Here is a 14,495-nt window from a genome sequence, read left to right as displayed (position 1 = left end):
ATTCTTATTTAAAATGATGGCCTACCAGAAGGCAAAAGGCCTTCTGCGGGGATGGGGGCTGGTATTAAAAATAACAAATAAAATTCAAATATAGGACAAAACACACATCACGACAAGAGAGACAGTAACACTACATAAAGAGAGACCTAAGACAACAACATAGCATGGCAGCAACACATGAAAACACAGCATGGTAGCAACACAACATGACAACAACATTATAGCAACACAACATGGCAGCAGACCAACATGGTAGCGGCACAAAACATGGTACAAACATATTGGGCACAGACAAAAGCACAAAGGGCAAGAAGGTAGAGACAACAATACATCACGCGAAGCAGCCACAACTGTCAGTAAGAGTGTCCATGATTGAGTCTTTGAATGAAGAGATGGCCATAAAACGGTCTAGTTTGAGTGTTTTTTGCAGCTCATTCCAATCACTAGCTGCAGCGAACTGAAAAGAGGAGTGACCCAGGGATGTGTGTGCTTTAGGGACCTTTAGCATAATGTGACTGGCAGAACGGGTGTTGTATTTGGAGGATGAGGGCTGCAGTAGATATCTCAGATAGGGAGGAGTGAGGCCTAAGAGGGTTTTATAAATAAGCATCAACCAGTGGGCCTTGCGATGGGTATACAGAGATGACCAGTTTACAGAGGAGTATAGAGTGCAGTGATGTGTCCTATAAGGAGCATTGGTGGCAAATCTGACGGCCAAATAGTAAAGAACATCTAGCTGCTCGAGAGCACCCTTACCAGCCAATCTGTAAATTCTGTCTCCGTAATCTAGCATGGGTAGGATGGTCATCTGAATCAGGGTTAGTTTGGTAGCTGGGGTGAAAGAGGAGTGATTACGATAGAGGAAACTAAGTCGAGATTTAACCTTAGCCTGCAGCTTTGATATGTGCTGACAGAAGGACAGTGTACCATCTAGCCATACTCCCAAGTACTTGTAAAGGTGACTACCTCAAGCTCTAAACTCTTAGAGGTAGTAATCACACCTGTAGGGAGAGGGGCATTCTTCTTACCAAACCACTTGACCTTTGTTTTGGAGGTGTTCAGAACAAGGCTAAGGGCAGAGAAAGCTTGTTGGACACAAAGAAAGCTTTGTTGTAGAGTGTTTAACACAAAATCCAGGGAGGGGCCAGCTGAGTATAATACTGTGTCATCTGCATATAAATGGATGAGAGAGCTTCCTACTGCGTGAGCTATGTTGTTGATGTAAATTGAAAAGAGCGTAGGTCCTAGGATAGAGCCTTGGGGTACTACCTTGGTGACAGGCAGTGGCTGAGACCGCAGATGTTCTGACTTCATACACTGCACTCTTTGAAAGAGGTAGTTAACAAACCAGGCCAAAGACACCTCAGAGACACCAATACTCCTCAGCAGACCCACAAGAATGGAATGGTCCACCGTATCAAAAGCTTTGGCCAAGTCAATAAAAATAGCAGCACAACATTGCTTAGAATCAAGGGCAATGGGGACATCATTTAGGACCGTTAAGGTTGCAGTGACACATCCATAACCTGAGTGGAAACCAGATTGCATACCTGAGAGAATACTTTAGACATCAAGAAAGTCAGTCAGTTGATTGTTGACAAGTTGTTCCAAAACTTTTGATAAACAGGGCAAAATACAAATTGGCCTATAACAGTTAGGATCAGCTTGATCTCCCCTTTAAATAAAGGATGCACTGTGGCAGCCTTCCAAGCAATGGGAACCGCCCCAGAGAGGAGAAACAGGTTAAAAAGGTCAGAGATAGGCTTGGCGGTGATAGGGGTAGCAACCTTAAAGAAGAAAGAGTCTAAACCATCTGAAACAGATTTTTTTTGGTGGTCAAGTTTAAGGAGCTCCTATAGCACCTCTGACGCAGTGACCGCCTGCAGGGAGAAACTTTGTAGCGGGGCAGGGGAAAAAGAGGGAGGAGCATCGGAGATATTCACATTAGAAGGGGTGGGAGATGAGGAAATGTTGGACGGGCAAGGAGGCATGGCAGAGTCAAATAGGAATCCTGACTTAATGAAGTGGTGATTAGAGAGCTCAGCCATGTGCTTCTTGTCAGTAACAACCACATCATCAACATTAAGGTACATTGGCAGCTGTGAGGAGGAGGGTTTATTCTCCAAGTCTTTAACCATTTTCCAGAACTTCTTGGGGTTAGACCCACAGAGAGAGAACTGCTCCTTAAAAGTAACTAACTTTGGCCTTCCGGAGAGCCTGAGTGCACTTATTTCAAATTTTCCTGAACAAGAGCCAGTCAGCCTGAGTATGCATGTGCCGAGCAATTTGCCAAATGGAATTCTTGAGGTGGAGTAACTCTGCCAGATCACAGTCAAACCAGGGGCTGAATCTGTTTTTAGTTTTCTTTATGGGTGAGTGTTTAACGATACCACTGAAAATATCAAAAAAGAAGGTCCAAGCGTCTTCGACAGAGGGGATCAAGCTGACTCTATACCATTTTACAGAGGCCAGTTCATGAAGGAAGGCTTGCTCATTCAAGTTTTTTAGCAAGCGTCTATGACAAGTCAGGACAAGTCGTTTCACTGAGCAGCCATTACGAACACAGGCTGTTAAACTGTGGTCATTACAGAAAACACCATACTGATACCTATCAGGATTATTTGTAAGTATAACATCAAGGAGAGTAGCCATTTCTGGGTGTTTGGAGTCATACCTTGTGGGAATGGTAACAATCTGAGGAAGATTTAGGGAGTCCCATTGCTTTAGGACTTGGTCAGGTGGTTTAAGCATGTCCCTGTTTAGATCACCTAGAAGGACAAATTCAAACTTAGTGTAAGGGGCCATGAGAACGCTTAGGCAGGGCTGCCCAAACCTCTTCCTGGAGATCTACCATCCTGTGGGTTTTCAGTCCAAACCTAATTTAACACACCTGATTCTACTAATTAGCTGCTCAACAAGACCTTAACTAGCTGAAGCAGAACCACTAAATAAGGATTGGACTGAAAACCTACAGGACAGTAGATCTTCGGGAAGATGGTTGGGAAGCCCTGGCTTAGGGCATTTAGTGTACAGTACAGGCCGGTGCTGATGTTGGCTGATAACTCTTTGTTGACTGTTGCTGGGTGTTATTTGATAGTTTAATGCTTAAAACCAGCAAATCAAATTGTTTGAGGACAGACTTGGTGGAGACAACCGAGCACTGAAGATGTGCCTTGGTAAAGATTGCCACTCCACCACCTTTGGAAGATCTGTCTTGGCGAAAAAGGTTATAACCAGAAAGGTTAACATACAGTGTTCAAAACACTCTTTCTTAACCAGGTCGCAGTAATGACCAACACATCTGGATTGGAGCTGTGAACCCACACTTTCAATTGTTAAATTTTAGGTAATTAGCTTCTAGTGTTAACGTGCAGAAAACCCAGACTTTTACGAGAACAGAAATCAGTGCAGAAATCATTTACAGTGCATTTGGAAAGTATTCAGACATCTTGACTTTTTCCACATTTTCTTTTATTAAAGAAAATGTATATATTTTTAATGTTCTCATCAATCTACACACAATACCCCATAATGACAAAGCGAAAACAGGTTTTTTGAATTTTTGGCAAATATATTTAAAAAAGGAAATACCTTATTCACATAAGTATTCAGCCCCTTTGATATGAGACTAGAAACTGAGCTCAGGTGCATCCTGTTTCTATTGATCATCCTTGAGACGTTAAATAAAATACAAAAAAAATTAATTCACTTTTGACTTTAATTTGAATAATAGCTGGATCCCTTTTAACCATTACAAAGTATCTGAGGTGGTAGGTGTGGTGAAGTTCTCAGAGCCTGAGGCTTGCACCAAGGGTAAGGCTAAAGATGAGTTTGTGACAGCATAAGTTATGTTTTTGGAAAAAGTGGACTCTTGCCTTATCTATTTTGTTTCAAGGTGGGTGAAAACCAATTTGGGTACTGTGGAATCGGTGAGGATAACCAGAAGTGGTCTTGTGAGGTGGTGATACAACCAGTCAGGATGCTCTCGATGGTGCAGCTGTAGAACGTTTTGAGGATCTGGGGACCCATGCCAAATCTTTTCAGTCTCTTGAGGGGGAAAAGGCATTGTCGTACCCTCTACACGACTTTCTTGGTGTGTTTGTTGGGAATGTGGACACCAAGGTACTTGAAACTCTCGACCTGCTCCACTACATCCCCGTCGATGTGAATGGGGGTGTGTTCGGATCTCCGTTTCTTATAGTCCACGATTATCTCCTTTGTCTCGTTCACGTTGAGGGAGAGGTTGTTGTCCTGGCACCACAATGCCAGGTCTCTGACGGGGCGGCCCGTCAAGAAGTCCAGGATCCAGTTGCAGAGGGAGGTGTTTAGTCCCAGGGTCCTTAGCTTAGTGATGAGCTTTGTGGGCACTATGGTGTTGAACGCTGAGCTGTAGTCAATGAACAGCATTCTCACATAGGCTCTCCTTTTGTCCAGGTGGGAAAGGGCAGTGTAATGTGCGACTGAGATCGCGTGATCTGTGGATCTATTGGGGCAGTATGCGAATTGGAGTGGGTCGATGGTTTCAGGGAAGATGGCGTTGATGTGAGCCATGACCAGCTTTTCAAACTACTTCATGGTTACCATCGTGAGTGCTACAAGGCTGCTTGAAACATGTAGGTAAGGGAAAGGTTGAAAATGTCAGTGAAGACACTAGACAGTTGGTCCGTGCATGCTCTGAGTACAAGTCCTGGTAATCCATCTGCCCCGCGGCCTTGTGAATGTTGACCTGCTTAAAGGTCTTGCTCACATCGGCTAAGGAGAGTGATCACAGTCGTCCGGAACAGCTGGTGCTCTCATGCATGCTTCAATGTTGATTCCCTCGACGCAAGAATAAAAGGCATTTACCCTGTCTGGTAGGCTCGCATCACTGGGCTCGCATAGTTTTTTTACATTGTAGAATGATAGTGAAGACATCAAAACGATTAAATAGCACACATGGAATCATGTAGTAACCAAAAGTGTTAAACAAATAATAAGATTAGTAAGATTCTTCAAAGTAGCCACCCTTTTCCTTGACAGCTTTGCACACTCTTGCTATTCTCTCAACCAACTTCACCTGGAATGCTTTTCCAACAGTCTCAAGAGTTCCCACATTTCCTGAGCACTTGTTGGCTGCTTTTCCTTCACTCTGCGGTCCAACTAATCCCAAACCATCTCAATTGGGTTGAGGTCGGGGGATTGTGGAGGCCAGGTCATCTGATGCAGCACTCCATCACTCTCCTTCTTGGTCAGATATCCCTTACACAGCCTTTGGTCATTGTCCTGTTGAAAAATTAAATGATAGTCCCACTAACCGCAAACCAGATGACATGGCGTATTTCTGCAGAATGCTGTGGTAGCCATGCCGGTTAAGTGTGCCTTGAATTCTAAATAAATCAGACAGTTTCACCAGCAAAGCACCATCACACCTCCTCCTTTATTCTTCATGGTGGGAACCACACATGCAGAGATCTACCTACTCTGCATCTCACAAGGACACGGCGGTTGGAACCAAAAATCTCAAATTTGGACTCATCAGACCAAAGGTCTAATGTCCATTGCATGTGTTTCTTGGGCCAAGCAAGTCTCCTCTTATTATTGATTCATACAGTCTCCTCTGAACAGTTGATGTTTAGATGTGTCCGTTACTTGAACTCTGAAGCATTTATTTGGGCTGCAATTCCTGAGTCTGGTAACGAACTTATCATCTGCAGCAGAGGTATATCTGGGTTTTCCTTTCCTGTGGCCGGTCCTCATGAGAGCCAGTTTCATCATAGCGCTTGATGGGTTTTGCGACTGCACTCAAAGAAACTTTCAAAGTTCTTGAAATGTTCCGCATTGACTGACCATGTCTTAAAGTAATGGACTGTCGTTTCTCTTTGCTTATTTGAGCTGTTCTTGCCATAATATGGACTTAGTCTTTTACCAAATAGGGCTATCTTCTGTATACCATCCCTACATTGTCACAACACAACTGATTGGCTCAAACGCATTAAGGAAAGAAATTCCACAAATTAACTTTCAACAAGGGACACCTGTTAATTGATATGCATTCCAGGTGACTACCTCATGAAGTTGGTTGAGAGAACACCAAGTGTGTGCAAAGTTGTCAAGGCAAAGGGTGGCTACTTTCATGAAACTCAAATATAAAATATATTTTGATTTGTTTAACACTTTTTTGGTTACTACATTATGTGTTTTCGTAATTTTGAATTATTCTACAATGTAGAAAATAGTACAAATAAAGAAATACCCTGGAATGAGTAGGTGTCCAAACTTTTGACTGGTACTGTATATAAGATACTATACTAATAATACAATGGGCTAATCTCACATGAATACTCCTGACCTTTCAAAACCCTTTGGTCCCACCCCTCTGATGTTCTCCTCCAATTGGTTTTGAGGAGGTGAGGACACAACGAATTGCAAATGAGTCTCCCAAAATTAGGAATTTCTTCTCCATGCTATGGAGACAGTTTATTTGAAATCAGAAGACTATGCTTGCAAGATGATGTACTCGTGACAAGGATGTGCACACACTTGAGTCACCTGTACTGTACCATTCATATTCAAAGAACTGCACCAGTGTGAATGCAGAAGATTTTCCTCAGCAAAAAAAGAGTTGACATGCTCTTAACAAACACTAAAATCAGTGACACAGCATCTCTTTGAAATTGGATGATAAACAAAGCCCATGTTTAATGTGATTCCCAAATCAGAAAATACAATACTCTCAAACCAACCATGTACCTGGTACAGTAGTGTCATTACAGCCATCTGGCACAAACAATTAATTGAATTAACTATAAAATACTGAAACGTATGTTACATCAACCAAGATATAACAAAGTAGTACAAATAAATCAGTTTAATACAATGCAGATTGAGAAAAGGGAACATTTTACAGAATTTACAGATGTTTTAAATTAATCATCTCAGAACATTAGGTAAGACTATTTGATTTGGAAGCTATGTGTGAGGGAAAAACAAAACAAGTTGAATTAAAACCAATTCTGACTGCTAGATACAATTACTGCCATTACTGAGTGAAAAGACAAACAATAACAAATTATGGCTGTAGAACAGTTTTAGCTTAAAAGTTGGACAGAGTTCCAACACTTCAGAGATGGTTTCCTTCCATCTCTCCATGAAGATTACACTGATCTAGGCTGGGTGGGTCAAAGATATACAGAGAACTCATCTTTGTATCTGTGCAATTATAGCGTTTGTGACAGCATGGGCAGCGCGATTAATGCAATCTCCATTTTTAAGTAGTCAAATTTCTTTACAACTGGCTAATCCCTTCTGATGACCCGGTTGGACATTACTCCACCAGAGTCACGAGGAGGGATCAGCCAATGAAGTTAAAGGTCCCACCCAGTTGATTACATTAAAATGGTGGTAGCCCTCAATGGTGCTGCCCATGCAAATACAGCCTTTTGGCCACTAGAGGCCTCTATCATTCTCTATGGGATGGGTAGGTGGAAACAATCTGCCTGAGCACTTGCTTTCATCAACTCATTTCTGTCAGATCTGTGATCAACTCTAGAAAGTTAAGGACAAATACAGATGGATGGAAAGGTTGCATCGCAATAGTCAAAAAATACCTCTTCTTCTCATCCCCTTTATCTGCATTGATATGAAATAACTGGACAGGTGAGAGCAAATTTCTAAATGGCATCCTCCACATTCCCTCACCAGTGCTGTGTTTACAGGTCAGTTCAGATAAAGGAAAGGAGATGAAGCCATGTTAAACTATTGAGATGCACCAATAAAATATTCGAACAGAGCCATAACTTAATGTTAACCTGATGGTCTTACAAGGTCATTCATGTCAAACTATGGCTCCCAAAATGCACTGCATACAGACGGGTCCTAGGTGCGGGTGGTGACACACCAGAAACTGTGGAGTTTTGCCGCTTTCAAAGCAACTCGGAAACTCTGACATTTCCGATTTGGAAACTCATTGTAGAAAAATGAGCCGTTTCCCCACTTGGAAAATATCCGAATCAACCAATAGGAAGCTCTACGCAAAAAAAAACGTATGTACATTTTAACTCAAGAGGTTCCGAGTTTCCGAGTTGTCTTAAAAACCATTTCTAAACACTTCATGTCTTGACATTTTAACTTCAACTGAAATGTTCATATTTTTCTCAAATGGATTGGATTCCCCTCAGGTCTTCAGTCATGATGAAGCGCTGTGTAAAATATTATCCACACCACCTAGAAAGAGTGAGGGTTAGCCATGGATAAAAGGACATTTTCACATACAGTATCAGAAACTGTTACAGATGCAGATTGAGAGACTTGTGGCTATTTTCAGTTCTTGTGAAAACAGTGTTTGTTCAACTCTCAGGGTACTGAATCCATGCAAAAACACTCAAAGAATGTATCTTGCTGTGCAGGTTCTTTTTACATCACAGCATTGTAATATCCAACTTAACTCTTAATAGATCACGTATCAGGCTTTACTTCAAATCAGATGGGGGCGGCAGGTAGCCTAGTGGTTAGAGCGTTGGACTCGTAACCGAAAGGTTGCGAGATTGAATCCCTGAACTGACAAGGTGAACATCTGTCGTTCTGCCCCTGAACAAGGCAGAACAACCCACTGTTCCTAGGCTGTCATTGTAAATATGAATTTGTTCTTATTAACTGACTTGCCTAGTTAAATAAAGGTTAAAAATATATATATAAAAAAATAAAATAAACAAAGTGCGTTAGTGCTACTGCTAACCAGGAACAAAATCCAAAATCATAGGAGTCACAACTATCGCTAAATGCCGACAACCTAGCGAACGCTTGATTAATCTTGAGGAAGAAGTCACCGAGGAGGAATGGCTACTCAAAGACCAGTGTGTTTGACGGATTAGTATTTGCATTAATCTTGACTGTAACAAAAGCCACGACAACTTCCGGGCCCCATCTTCACAATGTCAATGTAGCTAGCTAAAATACAAAATCATAGGAGTCTCAGCTATCGTTGGCACTTGAGACAGGGCAATCAGATCCCTCAACAATCTCTCCATGATTGGTGACCACTGACCACAAAATAAATACTGCCTGGACCATTACTTCCACAGAGGTTCAACAAATGATTGCGTGCGTACCAGGAATAATGCAAAGGATGTCATGAAGCCTTCTTTGGTGAGTTCCCACGTTCCTCCGTATTCCTCCTCATCCACCTGCTGAAAGCTGCTGAAGTACACATACAGGACCCCCGCGTTGATGACACAGAATCTGGAGGACGAGAGGGTAGTGTTAGACTGAGATGGAGTCGTCGTTGTTATTGAAGTTAAGGCACAGTTATAGTTGTTTGGGAAAAAAACAGGAAGGGAACAAGGGAGAGGGAAGCTATACACAAAGATGTTACTGTTGTAGAAGAAATGATTTAACACTGCAAGAGGTAGTTGTTTTGAGGGGATGTATCGTAGAAAGAGATGCATTGAACCTGTGTACTCTCCTGGCCCTGCAGGCCCACTGAGTGCAGGAGAGTAGGCGTTATGATACTTACATGGCTAGTCCTAGGAAGCCTTTTAGTGGTGCAACACCCCATATCACTCCAAGGATGAGAGCGATAATCTGTCGAATCCAGTAGATCACATCTAAAAACTCATCCTGGAGAGTAAGCAGAAGAAAAGGATAAACGTAAGTGAGTTCTTTCAAAGAGGAGCAAGTAATGTCATAGTCACAATGATGAAGTATTCTATATTTATCCACTGGCAAGTTTCCCCTGCAGACAGTATCCAGAAATCTCCACAAATTCATGTACGAGTGAAGTGTAAACAGTGGTACGTTTCAGAGCTGCTGTGCTAAATGCCGACAACCTAGCGAACGTTTGATTCATCTCGAGGAAGAAGTCACTGAGGAGGGGTGAAGCTAATGGCTACTTTCAACCGACCAGTGGGTTTGACGGATTAGTATTTTGCGTTAATCTTGACTGTAACAAAGGCCACGACAACTTCCGGGCCCTATCTTCACAATGTCAATGTAGCTAGCTAAAATACAAAATCATAGGAGTCACAACTATCGTTGGCACTTGAGACAGGGCAATCAGATCCCTCAACCATGTCCCCAGGCCAAATAGCTAACGTTAGCCTACCCCGACGTTACCCGATCCTGATTCCTGGTGACAGCCAGCTTTCTCCGTTAGCATGCTGGTTAAAGTTAGCTGTCTGGCTAATCAAGTGAGGGCCCAATATGAAAACGCTAAATATCCAGCTTTGTTCAAAATATACATGAAAAACAACCATATAGTTATAATCAGATGAGCTAAACCAACCTTCTCTTCCCACACAGCGGTACTATTTAAGACTTTGCTCCATGTGGACTGCTTTACACCCCCATTGGCGAGATGAACTTCTTCTTTTCTCTTTGAACCGTTCGTCATTCTCCGCGGTTACCCCCTTGCTCTGCAGACGTTAAATGAAGCTCCGCGTGCAACACACCTTACAATTATGTTATTATTATACGGTTCCCGTCGTCTATTTCAATCGATTATTATTGTCAAATGTTTACAAAGGGCTAAAGGAACCACCGCATTGCTGACCCATCAGACTTCATGCGCAGGAAGGACTTGACCCGAAATTAGCCTGTCAGTAAGAGCCAATAAGAAAATGCAACGTTCACCCGACGGACAAGTTTCACACAAAAATAAAAGACAGCGCCCTCTGGAGGTGGAGTGATGCTATTGCCTCTTTCTTTTTGTCTTTCTGGTTTTGTTTGTACGGCTGATCTGGACTTTGAAATTATAGAGATGTGTTCTAATCATAGATGCAGAGCAGTATTTTCAGTGGCTTTGAGTATGGCTGATGTAGATTATGGGATGGAGGGTGTCCTTTCTTCAATGTGGAAGTCTTTGGAATAGATACTCAAGCTTAAATGCAACTCACAATGTATCACTATTGTAGCAATTGATGGGTAAAAATGCTTGAAGTAGTCTCTCTAGACATGCAGATTGTCTCCCACAATTTTCAAAAGTTCTGGCTTGCCTAGGGTCGGGTTTACAAGACTATGCCTGAAGTTAAACCACTGACTCTGTGGCAGTGGTATAAAAATACTTTAAAGTACTACTTAAGTAGGTTTTGGGGGTATATGTACTTTACTTAACTATTTATATTTTTGACTACTTTTATTTCACAACATTTCTTCAGAAAATATTGTACTTTTTACTCCATACATTTTCCTTGACACCCAAAATTACTCCTTACATTTTGAATGCTTAGCAGGACAGGAAAATAGTCAAATTCACGCACTTAACAACCGAACATCCCTGGTCATCCCTACTGCCTCTGATCTGGAAGACTCACTAAACAGAGAACATCCCTGGTCATCCCTACTGCCTCTGATCTGGCAGACTCACTAAACAGAGAACATCCCTGGTCATCCCTACTGCCTCTGATCTGGCAGACTCACTAAACAGAGAACATCCCTGGTCATCCCTACTGCCTCTGATCTGGAAGACTCACTGAACAGAGAACATCCCTGGTCATCCCTACTGCCTCTGATCTGGCAGACTCACTAAACAGAGAACATCCCTGGTCATCCCGTGCCTCTGATCTGGCAGACTCACTAAACAGAGAACATCCCTGGTCATCCCTACTGCCTCTGATCTGGCAGACTCACTAAACAGAGAACATCCCTGGTCATCCCTACTGCCTCTGATCTGGCAGACTCACTAAACAGAGAACATCCCTGGTCATCCCTACTGCCTCTGATCTGGAAGACTCACTGAACAGAGAACATCCCTGGTCATCCCTACTGCCTCTGATCTGGCAGACTCACTAAACAGAGAACATCCCTGGTCATCCCTACTGCCTCTGATCTGGTGGACTCACTAAACAGAGAACATCCCTGGTCATCCCTACTGCCTCTGATCTGGTGGACTCACTAAACAGAGAACATCCCTGGTCATCCCTACTGCCTCTGATCTGGCAGACTCACTAAACAGAGAACATCCCTGGTCATCCCGTGCCTCTGATCTGGCAGACTCACTAAACAGAGAACATCCCTGGTCATCCCTACTGCCTCTGATCTGGAGGACTCACTAAACAGAGAACATCCCTGGTCATCCCTAATGCCTCTGATCTGGCAGACTCACTAAACAGAGAACATCCCTGGTCATCCCTACTGCCTCTGATCTGGCAGACTCACTAAACAGAGAACATCCCTGGTCATCCCTACTGCCTCTGATCTGGTGGACTCACTAAACAGAGAACATCCCTGGTCATCCCTACTGCCTCTGATCTGGTGGACTCACTAAACAGAGAACATCCCTGGTCATCCCTACTGCCTCTGATTTGGCGGACTGACTAAACACACATGCTTAGTTTGTAAATGATGTTGGAGTGTGCCCGTGGCTTTCCGGAAAAAAACCAAAAAAACTAAATGGTACCATCTGGTTTGAAATGATTTATACTATTATTTTGATACTTAAGTATATTTTAAACCAAATACTTTTATACATTTACTCAAGTAGAATTTTACTGGGTGACTTTTACTTTTATTTGAGTCATTTTCTATTGAGGAATCTTTACTTTTACTCAAGTATGATAGTTGGGTACTTTTTATACAACTGCTCTATGGTTACAGGGCAAAGACATATTTGCCATAAAGATCAAGACCTCACATACCTTAGACAGGTCTGCATCCAACCCCCAAGGCGAACTGCTACATAGACTGCAGACATCCCACTACAACCACCACTGATGTAGTGGGGCACAATCAACCGTTGGAGGGAAACTAGTGTGACCAATTTGGTATCAAACTTGGCTTGTTTGAAGGACTTGAGCCTGTGTTAGCCCATTGAGCTTAACCCTAGATATTAAGCTTGGTCAGAGAAGCTACCATTAGTACACTCTTGTCCTCCATCTCTTTGCATGAACCCCAGCAGCCGACCTAGTATGTAACCTGTGTGATATGTGTAACTACAGACTCAGACTGTGTTAGTCCACCATTAGACTCTGGGAGCAGACTGGAGTCCTGCATGTCTAAGGCAACGTGTTACTCCACTACACCACCTGCACAACACTACACAGCACTGTACCACCTGTGAACCAGCTGCACAACACTACACAGCACTGTACCACCTGTGAACCAGCTGCACAACACTACACAGCACTGTACCACCTGTGAACCAGCTGCACAACACTACACAGCACTGTACCACCTGTGAACCAGCTGCACAACACTACACAGCACTGTACCACCTGTGAACCAGCTGCACAACACTACACAGCACTGTACCACCTGTGAACCAGCTGCACAACACTACACAGCACTGTACCACCTGTGAACCAGCTGCACAACACTACACAGCACTGTACCACCTGTGAACCTGCTGCACAACACTACACAGCACTGTACCACCTGTGAACCAGCTGCACAACACTACACAGCACTGTACCACCTGTGAACCAGCTGCACAACACTACACAGCACTGTACCACCTGTGAACCAGCTGCACAACACTATACAGCACTGTACCACCTGTGAACCAGCTGCACAACACTATACAGCACTGTACCACCTGTGAACCTGCTGCACAACACTACACAGCACTGTACCACCTGTGAACCAGCTGCACAACACTACACAGCACTGTACCACCTGTGAACCAGCTGCACAACACTACACAGCACTGTACCACCTGTGAACCTGCTGCACAACACTACACAGCACTGTACCACCTGTGAACCAGCTGCACAACACTACACAGAACTGTACCACCTGTGAACCAGCTGCACAACACTACACAGAACTGTACCACCTGTGCATAAAGGTCAAGACCAGGAAGGAGGCAGATTGTAAATGGCATAGTCTCTAAGGTTGAGTGTAAGCCTTGAAGGCTTCGTTACAAGAACAACATGGATGAACGGTCTCAATCAATTCACTAGGGAATCTGAGATTGTGTGCTTTTCCTTTGCAGAATCTTGCTAAAGTAAAGTAGGGCTTAAATACATCCCTATACAAACAATCTGCCATTAACGGTAGGCCTATTCCAGCGTTTGATCATCTGGACCTTACTGTGCTACAGATTTTCTGGCCATCCACCACATTGAAAGTGATGTGTGCATGAGTTCACATGCAACTGGAAATATTGTCTGATGTGTCCGATAACCATGAGGCTGTGGTGGCATGATCAGAGCTGTTTTGCAGTCACACCCCATGAGACACAATAACAGAAAAGTAACCTAGGCTAAAAACCTAGGGTATGAAAACACATTAGGCCTAACTCAGTACAGCAGTGGAGGCTGCTGAGGGGAGGATGGCTCATACCATTCCACCAATTCCGCTCCAGCCATTACCACGAACCAGTCCTCCCCAATTAAGGTGCCACCAACCTCCTGTGGCATAGAGGTATAGACTAGCCTATACCAACTGAAAGGAAAGCCTTTAACATCAGTAATTTAGACTACCATATTGAAGTTCACTTTTCTTTATTATGAAACCTCTCTCTCTCTAAATTCAAGACGATCTGAGGTGTTAGAGGTCGGTCATGACGTTTGTACCACGTGCCT

The 14,495-nt window shown here is 43.2% G+C and overlaps 1 protein-coding gene across 1 annotated transcript; it reads right to left on the bottom strand.

Annotated features, from left to right (window-relative positions):
- Positions 1 to 6,646: 6,646 nt before the first annotated feature.
- rab5if (RAB5 interacting factor) lies at positions 6,647 to 10,589 on the bottom strand. The gene is made up of 4 exons (XM_014134663.2): positions 10,259 to 10,589; positions 9,491 to 9,594; positions 9,087 to 9,216; positions 6,647 to 8,202 (listed from the first exon to the last, which is right to left on the bottom strand). Exons 1-4 carry the CDS (start codon positions 10,364 to 10,366, stop codon positions 8,161 to 8,163), a joined length of 384 nt encoding a protein of 127 aa, XP_013990138.1. The 5' UTR covers positions 10,367 to 10,589; the 3' UTR covers positions 6,647 to 8,160.
- Positions 10,590 to 14,495: the final 3,906 nt, after the last annotated feature.

The sequence above is a fragment of the Salmo salar genome, chromosome ssa13 (genome assembly GCF_905237065.1).
Source record: "Salmo salar chromosome ssa13, Ssal_v3.1, whole genome shotgun sequence".
Lineage (NCBI taxonomy): Eukaryota > Metazoa > Chordata > Actinopteri > Salmoniformes > Salmonidae > Salmo > Salmo salar.
The sequence above is the reverse complement of the archived record's forward strand: the minus strand, read 5'-3'. Positions and strand labels throughout refer to the sequence as shown.

Bases quoted from the DNA above. Each gene is read 5' to 3' on its own strand.
- rab5if (XM_014134663.2), bottom strand. From the start codon at position 10,366: ATGACGAACGGTTCAAAGAGAAAAGAAGAAGTTCATCTCGCCAATGGG. The intron at 9,595-10,258 runs GTTGGTTTAGCT...CTTACTCTCCAG, and splicing joins CCGCTGTGTGGGAAGAGAAG to GATGAGTTTTTAGATGTGAT. The intron at 8,203-9,086 runs GTACGCACGCAA...CACTCTTTCTAG, and splicing joins CATCCTTTGCATTATTCCTG to GTGGTGTGGATAATATTTTA.